We start from the raw sequence: 10863 nt of genomic DNA, 5'->3' as shown, positions 1-10863 counted from the left end.
CGCACAATTGCATCATTACCCGGAATCAACTCAACAACTCGGCCCATACACCAATGCATCGGTGGAATATTATCTTCCCTTATCGTCACCAATGTCGCACCTTTATATTACTTTCCCCTACAATTCATTTATTCTTTGCATTTAATTCATTAAGTTATTCCCCTACCCACCTTTTCCAAAAATCTCCCTTCATTTTTTGAATATGTTGCCACATACTCAATCTATTTACAGGAATTGTGGAAAGGTCGGTCGTGGGAATAGTTGCAAGTGATTGTCCGATAAGCAAATGTCCCGGTGTTAATATATTTTAATCTTTTGGATCTGAGGACATTGGTGTCAATGGGCGCGAGTTTGACAAGGCTTCAATTTCACACATAAGCGTATTCAAACCTTCAAATGGCAATAACGCGTCGCCGATCATTCTTTGCAAATGATGCTTAAGGGCCTTCACGGCTGCTTTCCAGATTCCGCCAAAGTGGGGAGTCCGAGGGGGATTAAAATTCCATTCAATTAATTCATTTGATAATTCTCGCTGAATTTTTGCATTTCCCTGTTTTGAGTTTAAAAAGTCGTAAAGATCCTTAAGCTCAATATTGGCGCCTACGAAGTTGGTACCATTATCGGAATATAAGGCTCGAGCATTTCCGCGTCTTACAAAAAAGCTGCGCAGGCATCCGACGCTTCGGTCGTTAAGTTCTTAACTAACTCGATGTGAACCGCCTTAGAAGCAAGACATACAAATATGGCCGCATATACTTTTAATTTTGATCTATTTCTATTTCTTTTTTCTTTAATAAAAAAATGACCACAAAAGTCCATTCCAACATTTTTAAATGGTCTCGTAACAGAAACTCTCACTCTTGGAAGACTTACCATAACATAATTGATCTCTATTTGCCTAGCTTTCCAGGACAGCATGCGTATAGAGCAGGCTGTTCTGTTGAAACAGCCCTTCATTTATCGATTAGCAGAATAGAGGAAGAGTCAGACTCAGGGGGTTATGCGGCAGGCACTGTTCTAGATATAGAGGGGGCTTTCTCTAATACCTGTAGTCAATCAATATGCAATGCGGCTAAAAGATGTGGCATACCACATCCATTGATTAGGTGGATTAAAGGTATGCTCTATAATAGAGCCCTGGAAGCAGAGTATGGAGAGGCCAAAATAAATGGTTTAGTTTCCTATGGTTGCCCACAAGACAGGTTTTATCTCCTCTTTTGTGGAGCTTAGTTGCAGATGAGTTATTAGTAGATCTCAATGGACAGGGATTTTATACGCAAAGCTATGCGGACGATTTCCTGATTGTTGTAAGAGGTCTCTCGTTACATACGCTCTTAGAATTGACAAAGAGGGCATTAGGGATCGTCAAGAGATGGTGTGAACGAACTGGCCTATCTGTTAATCCAGACAAGACGGATATTGTTATCTTTACTAGGAAATACCAGGTTCTCACTGTGAGAAAACCTGTATTTTATGGGAGAGAAGTGCCTTTTTCTGATTCGGTCAAATATCTGGGAGTGATTCTGGATAAGAAGCTGATCTGGAGAAAGCACTTAGAATATCAATATAGTAGGTTTTGCACTACTTTTTGGGTTTGCAGAAGGGCTATTGGATCATCTTGGGGTCTAAAACCGGATATGGTTCAGTAGCTCTAACGTATGGTCCTGTTGCCAGGGTTTCTACATGCTGCAGTTTTTTGGTGGATTAGAAGCCAGTTGAAAACGGTGAAATTGAAACTTGAACTATAGAGCCAAAACTAGTTTGGGAATGTCGGAAGGTATTGGACGAGCTAAGTTTGAAAAATAAGCTCTCATTAATCTGGGTACCAGGACACTCGGGAATCAGAGGAAATGTGGAAGCGGATATTTTAGTCCGCAGAGGGTCTGAGGTGACTATGGTAGGCCCGGAACCGGCGGTAGGCATTATTCCAGGCGCGGATAAAGGGGCCATTGAAAGATGGTCTAGAGGATGTCATAAGAGAGAGTGGGCGGAGACTACTGTAGGTAGACAAGCTAAGGCTCTGTTGGGATTAAAACTCAATAGGGGCTTTGCCAAGTCCTTTCTAAAACTGAACAAGATCAGAGTTAGAACAGTGGTCAGGCTGCTCACAGGACATGGCCTCCTAAACAATCATCAGCACAAATTAGGTAGAAACGTCTCACCTAGGTGAAGATTGTGTGATGCAGAAGAGGAATCTTTGACTCATATTTTATGTCACTGTCCAGCTTACGCTGCAGTGAGACATCAATGCTGGGGTCATGCCTTTGTAGACCCAGATTGGATTTGCGACCTTTCGGTAGAAGAGTTATTGGACTTTTGGAATAGGACGGGACTCTAGGGAGGGTTGAGTATGCCGGGGTTAGGTGCAATGGCTCTTGCGACTTAAGTACCAACAATCGTAATAGGGGACTTCGGTATAAGCTTGTTTTAGATTAGGCCTAGCTTTAAGACATATCACGCATGTCGTTCCCTCCTCCGTGCATTTTGACCAAACCGGATGCAATAAGCGACTACTCGGATGACTCTCTTCAAACATTTCTAGCTTATACGATGGAGTATTGTTCCCATTGAGGACAATCGTTGAGTCGGACTAAAATGTCACATTGCTGAATTTGACTGTTATAAATTATTTTTACACCAATAATTATATATTGTTCACGGCAGATAGTGATGAGTATTAAATAAATAATAAATGAATGATGTTAAAGAAAATATATTTCAAATAGTGAGCACTTTTAAAATTATATAAAATATATGTACAATTGATTAATCTGCAGCATACTGCCTTTAAACAATTAAAACTCACGACATATGAATTACGTTCACGATTACGACCGGTTACATCGCCCATGCGAATCTTTCTGAAAACCCTACTCATAATCTTCTCATTCGATTCCTTCACTTTTCATTTCGTTTCGCTCGCTTTTCACTGACTTGCGCATAATTAAATAGGAAACACGAGTTTCCGTTTCAATTAAAATAAAATTTCTAACAATCCGCCATCCTAAAATTTGTTAGCCTTCCAACACAAGTTACAATTTAAAACAAAAATGATACGAATTTTAATATTGCAAACGTTGAGGCTGATTGCGTACTCTCGAACTTCTTCTCACATTCTCACTTTCAACAAAAGTTTTCGAAATCTCATTTTCTCCTTCATTCTCGTTCATAATGTTATCGTGTCTTTCCGATAAATCATCGTTTTGCTTTTCAAGTAAATTTTATTGTTCTAACAAATCCGACTCACTCAAACTATCCTCCAAATTAACATCATTTTTCGCATATAATTCATTTTCATCTGAATCTTCATCTTAATCGATTCCTCGCCAAAGCTTCAGTTGACTCACGTGAATAGTGGTTTCATAGTTTTTATCCTTAAATTCGTTTAACTTTTTAATACGATATGTATCATTCAGTTCAGGACTGACAATTACAAATGGACCACCAAATGCTGACAGGAGCTTTGTAGAGTAACCCGTAGCAATAGGATTTTTCTTCACAAAAACAATGTCACCCACATCATACTTAACGGTTTTATTTTTATTTTGATCAAAACGCTCCTTATACTTTTCTTGTTCTCTCAAAATGCTCTCTCGAATTTTTATCTGAATATCACTCGGCGACTGATAAACTTCCTTTGAACGCGTAATTTCCCTGAGATTTCCCCCATTAAATCGTGGCGTATAGCCCAAGAGTGACTGGTATGGAGTTTTACTTGTAGATTTACTAATCGAAGTATTTATATCTCTCGCAATATGTTTCAGGTACTTGTCCAAATCATGATTTTCATCCGCAAGAGTCGCAATTTTCATTATCGGAACAATTGTTTAATTTAAACGCTCTACCAAGCCATTGGCTTGGGGATGACGACTTGATGTTAAAGTGTGAATGATTCTATGATTCTGACAAAACCTCTCAAAATGATCGGATGTGAATCCCGTACCTCGATCACTAACTAAACGATAAGGAGCACCAAATTGATTAACTAACTCCGCCGCTTTTTGCACCGTCACTCTTGCGCTCGCGTTTGAAACTGGAAAAACGACAATAAACTTCGTTAAATTATCAACAAATCCGAGAACATATTTATGTTTGCGCGTCGTTGTTGGAAACCGCCCAACATGATCGCAATGAACAATCTCGAAAGGTCTTCGACCTGGTGGAATAGGATGCAATTCACCCTCCTTCCTACCCGCTTTTCGTTTAGCAAGTATGCATTCCAAACAATTCCGTATATGCATTTTAATATAACGTTGCATGTAGGGAAAATAATAATAATCTTTTATGCGATTAATTGTTTTATCAACGCCCAAATGACTATGAAAATCATGATATCTTACAGCAATTGATTTTCGCATCGACTTAGGTACAAAATAAAGTTCTTTTCCCCCGATGCATCTGAATGCTTTTTAAAAACCAAACCTTCTTTTAAATGTAAATCTTTCACCTTTTCTTTTTCCAATTTTGTTCGTTTCGATTCAAGTTTTTTTAGAATATTAATTATTTCATTAAGAATTGGATCGCTTCTTTGGAACATTAAAATTTTGTCTTCCAACGTTTCAATAGTCATTATTTTTAAATTTTCTTCGTTGACTGGCGCACGCGAAAGAGCATTGACATGCTGCATTCTCTCCCCTGTAGTGGGATTACGAATAGCGCTAGTCGCTATGTAGCGCTTTTCGCTATTTAGGGTTAAAAACTTACATATTTTTAGTCAAATTTGTTCTAAATGATGTCCAAAATAAAATAGCGTTGACAGTTTTTTCAAAACTTAAACTGCAAGATCGTAATTCCGAAGAGAATATAAACATAACCCTACTGGATAAGACCTTTGACATAGAATTCATGTCAATTTCCTAAAAGGTTTTATCTACGTAGCAAACAAATACTACACGAAGGTGGAAACAATTCTCTAACTTCATGTTTGCCAACTGTTAGTTTCAAATAAAATAATTAACTAGTGACGAAATAAATTATACTTTAATATTGCAAATAACCTATTAATTTAATAAATAACAACTTTAAAAATAAATTATCTAGTTTAATGTTAAAATAATTTATAAAGAAAATAAATTTTTTTAATTTAATTTAATAAATAAAAATTAAGAAAATTAATCTTATTGCAAGAATTACAAATAATAATTGCATGACATTTAAAATTAGGATATTCTTTACCAGCCTAAACTTAAAAATTGATAATTTTTTTTAATTAAATTGATTTAAATTTGCATTTCTTGAAAAACTCTTTAACTCACAAAAAATGCCCTATACATTTTTTTAGTGAAACCTTGCGTGAGAACAGAAATTCTATTTCCGAGGTTATATCTTCAAAATTTTTTAAATTAAATTTTTTCCCCATTTTAGACAATGTCTAATAGAAACTTTTAATCTTATGAAAAAGATAATAAATATAAATGCAATAAATATTTAATTATTAATATAAAAAAGAAAAGTAAATAATTTATTATTATTGGATAAAGTTGAATTATTTTATTGACATTTTGTAAGGATAGAAATTTAAAATAAATGTTTTCTTTATTTCTTTATTATTCTTATGTTTTATTTAGTTTATAATTATTAATTATAAAAAAATTTAAGGTTAAAATTTAGAAATAAAAGTGTTAATATAATAATATTAATAATTATCGTTGCCTCAAATTGCCTTCTTTATAACTTTTGAGATTATTACACTTGAAAAATTTGTTAGTCTTTTAGATATTTCTTTTAATTGCTTCATTTCTTCATCGTGGGAAATCCTCATGAATTTGATACATTCTTGATTTTAAAAAAAATTGTTAAATTATAAAATAAAGCAAATATGAGAAAAAAAATACACAGAAATACAATTGTACCAACCGAAATCTATCAAAATGATACCATTTTTTTTAGTCACCCGATAGCAAGAAAAATTTTTAAAGTGAATGTATAGCTTTGAATCGCTACGTAGCGAAATCTTCGTAGCGCTATCGCTATTTGTAATCCCACTCCTGGAGTATGTCTGATATCAAAATTAAATTCTGAAATTGCACTGATCCACCTAGCTATCTGCGAGCTTTGTGTTTTCCAAGCATTGATATTAACCAAACATCTACAATGAATCACCAGCAATTTCAAACGGCTGGAATGATACGTAGATTCAACTTCAGTCGTTTTTCTGCTTATTGCATAGACCATACGCTCTTTATCTTCGACTCGATCTGTCTGTAGTAAAATTCCCCCTAAACCGACCGCAGATGCATCGGTATGCAGTTCGGTTATAGCAGCTTTTGGGTTATAAACCTTTAAAACAGGTTTACTTGATAAAATTGCTTTCAAAGTCTCGATTGCTGATTGTTGATTTTTAGACCAAACAAAAGGTTCTTTCTCTTTTAATAATTCATATATTGGGGCAGCTATTTTTGAAAAATTTACTACAAAACGACGAAAAAAACTTGCTAATACAATAAATATTCTAACGTCATGTTTATTTTTTGGAACCGGAAATTCTTGTATCGCTCGAATTTTTCTATCACCTGGTATAATCGAACCAGCACCTAAGGTATAACCTAAATAATCCACTTGACGCATTCCAAAAGCACATTTTTTTAGATTTAACGTTAATTTAACGTCTCTCAATAACATTAAAACGTCTCGTAAATTTTTAAGTAATTCTGTCCAATCTCGAGCATGAAAACAAATATCATCAAAGAACATGAATGCGATTTTCTTTTTTCTAGCAATACCGAGAACTCGATGTATTAATTTTGCAAAGTATAATGGAGCGTTTACCAATCCAAACATCGCTCTCTCAAATTGACCGGTCTCATTTTCCGTAATAAAAGCTGTTTTTTTTAGAATTTTCGTCAAGAGGCATTTGCAAATAACCAAGAGACATATCTAATTTAATAAATAATCGCGCTTCACTCAGATCTTCCAACAGATCATCAAAATTCGGTATGGGAAAGTTAAAAGGAATTGTAATTTTATTTAATTCACGATAATCTGATTCCATTCTGGGCGTACCATCAGGTTTTCTAACTATAAACACAGGACTTGCAAACTCGGCATTAGTATCTTTAATCAATCGAGCAGCTCGATATTTACTAATAATATTCTCTAAATCTGTTCTATCCTGCACATTTAAACGATAAGGCTTTGCTCAGAAGGGCTCTGCGCCTTCTTTTAATTTTATTTCCATTTTCAATGCCTGAGTACAACCCAATTGTGTTTCATCGTCCGCAACACACACCTTGACTTCATTTAATATTTTTAATAACTCTGACTTCTGTTCTATCGTGACTGACTCGTCTGTCACTAGTTCACTCGCTACGATTTCCTTATCTCTCCCCACTCTCACGGGAGTCCCCTCTATCGTAAGAATCGCATCTCCCAACTTTTCTCCTTGTACCAACGTTATTTCTTTATCTCCTATATTTGCAATAGGCAAACGAATATCCCCCATATAGGACTTTACATTTATGAAATTTATTACTCCCGGTTGTAATTGTTTTTCTTTCTTACTAAAAATTGGTAACTCGACATTTTCTATTCCTAAAATCGATAAATCTACATTGGAAAATATCAAATCGCCTCCAATACGTTTGTATTTCACATCTAAAGCTTCGGTAAAGGGCCTTCCTAAAATGACTTCGAATTCCTTAGCGGTATCTGGGACAATTGTAAACTCGATTACTTTAGGTTCTAATTTATCTAAAATTAATGTTTCTCGCATAACCCCAGGCCACCAAACTTCACTTGACCCAAACCCCCCTAATTTAGATTTTAAGGGAGTCATTTTTAAATTTTGGTTTAAAACAGTTGATGCCCTTATCGTGCACACCCGTGCACCCGTATCAATTTTGCACTGTCAAATTTATATTATTGATTTTTACTTCACGAAAAAACTTGGAAAAAGATTGATCATTTCCCGCTTTATTTACCAATTTTACTTCTCCTGATGACCCTTCTGTTTTATTTTCTCGCAACAGTGGACATCTTGTTGCTATATGACCCGGAGCATTACATTTATAACATATTATTTCTCGCTTTGGATTTGTACAATCTTTGATAAAATGTTTGGTAGAACCACAACGATGACATTTTCTTACCCCCTGCGATGAAACTGACCAATTTCGTTTTCCATCATCCCGCGATGACTCCTTCGACTCAGCTGATGATCCAGATCGAGGAACTGATTTCAACGACGTTTCTCCTTCTTTTCGTACGGCGATTCGTGATCTACGTCGACTATCCACACTCTGGAACCGTAGCAATTCTTGCAGAATTTCATCAGTTGACTCGAACGTTTGCACTAGATGGTGTTTGGCAGCTTCCTTTTGCCATAAACCTGCTGCTATCTCATCCTGTATCTCGTTTACAGTTAGCTTTAGTTTTGAACAAAGCCAAACTTTATCGTGAAAATAATCCTGAACTGACTCTCGATGACCTTGAACTCTTGACATCATTTATTTTAGCATTTCAGATCTATTTTGTGTCAGTAGAAAAGTAGCTCTGAGTGCTTGCACAAACGAAGTAACATCTTTAATTATTGAAGACTTTGTCAACAACCATTTTAATGCAGAATCTCTCATCCTCGATTTTCCAATGCTCAATGCTACAGCATCACTCCACTCATCAATGACTTTGGCACTTTCGAATTCTTCGATCCAAGCTCTGGCCTTTTCGGGCTCTTCACTTCCTTTAAAGTCAGAAATTACGCTCCTTGGATCAGACAAAATTTGTTGAATGTTTCCACCCTGCCCAGGAGCTATTTGTTGTTTTTCCATTAAAGTTTGGAAACTCTTTAAGGTATAATTGATTTGAAACATTGCTTGCGCCAAAGTGTCCTGCGCACCGTGTTGAGATGTTTCTGCTGTCTGTGGATTTTCAAAAGTTTGATTGATTCTGCCCTCTTCCATCGCACGCTGTAATTTTGCTGTTTCATTTTTGGATTCCATTAGTCGTCGGTCGTAATCGGCTCTCTCTTCGGCTCTCCTCGCCTTTTGCCTTGAGACTTCCGCTTTAAGTTTTTTCATCTCTGCCATCATGGCTTCGATTTTCTCTTTTTCCGACATCTTTCTCGTCACAATTCTTGATAACAATTGTTCTTTTTGGAATTTTTCGTGAAACTTTTCAAACTCATCACTTGCCATGAAACTTCACATCACTCTCGAGATCACTTTGCACATCAAATATTCACTACACTGTAATCCGACAATATCCACTTTCTTCTTAAAGATTACCGGCCGCATGTGATTAATTAATTTTCCAATTAAAGCCACTATCCAAAAAAAAGAATTTATAACTTTTTTTTTTGTTACACTGCGTCAGTTTTTCTTGAGAGTATCCCACTTCTGAATTTGTTATAAATTATTTTTACACCAATAATTATATATTGTTCACGGCAGATAGTGATGAGTATTAAATAAATAATAAACGAATGACGTTAAAGAAAATATATTTCAAATTGTGTGCACTTTTAAAATTATATAAAATATATGTACAATTGATTAATCTGCAGCATACTGCCTTTAAACAATTAAAACTCACGACATATGAATTACTTTCACGATTACGACCGGTTACATCGCCCAAACGAATCTTTCTAAAAACCCTACTCCTAATCTTCTCATTCGATTCCTTCACTTTTCATTTCGTTTCGCTCGCTTTTCACTGACTTGCGCATAATTAAATAGGAAACACGAGTTTCCGTTTCAATTAAAATAAAATTTCTAACATGACCTTGAGAGCCTTTATTACTACTTTATTCAATTTTATGAGTAGCACCGCGGCACTCAACTCCAGTCTGGATAATGAGATGATTTTAACTGGAGCCACCCTTGACTTTGAACAGAGCAACATGGAATGATGCTTCCCACCATTTGATGACCTCAGATAAATACAAGCTCCGTAAGAACGCTGACTAGCATCAGCAAAATCGTGGAGTTGCAAATCCTCTGCGTTAATGATCTTAGCTAATCTTGGTATACGCCATTCATTGATCAACTTCAACTGATCACGGAAAACTTGCCAATTTCGTTCCATTTCTTCTGGAAGTGGATCATCCCATCCCGTCGTCATTTTCCAGAGTTGCTGCATTTCCATTTTTGCCACGATGATAACCGGAGCAATCCACCCTTGAGGATCAACAAAACTTTAATTTAAACTACATAGTTTAAAATAAAGTTTTGTTGATTATTCAATAAACTTTCGTTCACTGTTAATTAATAACATGTATTTTATTAACAAGTCATCATAACGAAATGAAAATAACCAAAAATCTTAAATACTTAAAACAACTTTTAAGCTTTTATGTAATTTGCTAAATATAAAAAAATTAATACAATTTTCTTGATTGGACATTTTGAATTTTGAGAATCTAATATCAGATTCGTAATCAGTGATCGAAAAAACACCCCGAGTAACGAGCTTTCAGAGAATTCGATTAATCTTCAATTTTTTTGATCCACCATTTTGAATTTTTAGAATCTAATACCAGATTTGTAACCAGAGACCCCAAAAACCTCCAAGTAACGAGCTTTGAGAGAATTCGATTAATGTTTAATTGTTTTGATCCGTTATATTGGATCCACCATTTTGAATTTTGAAAATCTGTTATTATATTCCTAATCAACGACCCCTAAAACCCCCAATTAATGAGCTTTGGGAGAATTCGATTATTGTTTAATTGTTTTGATCCGTCATATTGAATCCGCCATTATGATTTCTGAAAATCTGTTATTATATTCGTAATCAGAGACCCTAAAAACCCCCGAGTAACGTACTTCCAGAGAATTTGTTTCAAGTTTAATTTTTTTGTTTCGCCATATTGGATTCGACAGTTTGAATTTTCAAAATCTGTTATTATATTCGTAATCAGCGAAC

General features: G+C 35.3%; 2 protein-coding genes across 2 annotated transcripts; both read right to left on the bottom strand.

Moving 5' to 3' along the window:
* Nucleotides 1-3827: 3827 nt before the first annotated feature.
* On the bottom strand, nt 3828-8441 carry LOC127282116 (uncharacterized). The gene is made up of 6 exons (XM_051306199.1): nt 7920-8441; nt 7229-7843; nt 6865-7111; nt 6513-6821; nt 6177-6410; nt 3828-4033 (listed from the first exon to the last, which is right to left on the bottom strand). The coding sequence occupies exons 1-6, from the start codon at nt 8439-8441 to the stop codon at nt 3828-3830; spliced, it is 2133 nt and encodes a 710-aa protein (XP_051162156.1).
* A 1255-nt stretch (nt 8442-9696) lies between these two features.
* On the bottom strand, nt 9697-10083 carry LOC127282115 (uncharacterized). Its single transcript, XM_051306198.1, has one exon. The coding sequence runs from the start codon at nt 10081-10083 to the stop codon at nt 9697-9699; it is 387 nt and encodes a 128-aa protein (XP_051162155.1).
* Between the last annotated feature and the right edge of the window lie 780 nt (nt 10084-10863).

The sequence above is a fragment of the Leptopilina boulardi genome, unplaced genomic scaffold, assembly GCF_019393585.1.
Source record: "Leptopilina boulardi isolate dan_hultmark-lab unplaced genomic scaffold, ZJU_Lbou_2.1 LbouV2_280, whole genome shotgun sequence".
Classification (NCBI taxonomy): domain Eukaryota; kingdom Metazoa; phylum Arthropoda; class Insecta; order Hymenoptera; family Figitidae; genus Leptopilina; species Leptopilina boulardi.
Note: the sequence above shows the minus strand (reverse complement) of the source record. Positions and strands in the feature narration are given on the sequence as shown.

Bases quoted from the DNA above. Each gene is read 5' to 3' on its own strand.
- LOC127282116 (XM_051306199.1), bottom strand. From the start codon at position 8,441: ATGTCAAGAGTTCAAGGTCATCGAGAGTCAGTTCAGGATTATTTTCAC. The intron at 7,112-7,228 runs GTGTGTGTTGCG...TTAAATGTGCAG, and splicing joins AAATATTAAATGAAGTCAAG to GATAGAACAGATTTAGAGAA. The intron at 6,822-6,864 runs GTTATTTGCAAA...TAAAAAAAACAG, and splicing joins TAAATTAGATATGTCTCTTG to CTTTTATTACGGAAAATGAG.
- LOC127282115 (XM_051306198.1), bottom strand. From the start codon at position 10,083: ATGGAAATGCAGCAACTCTGGAAAATGACGACGGGATGGGATGATCCA.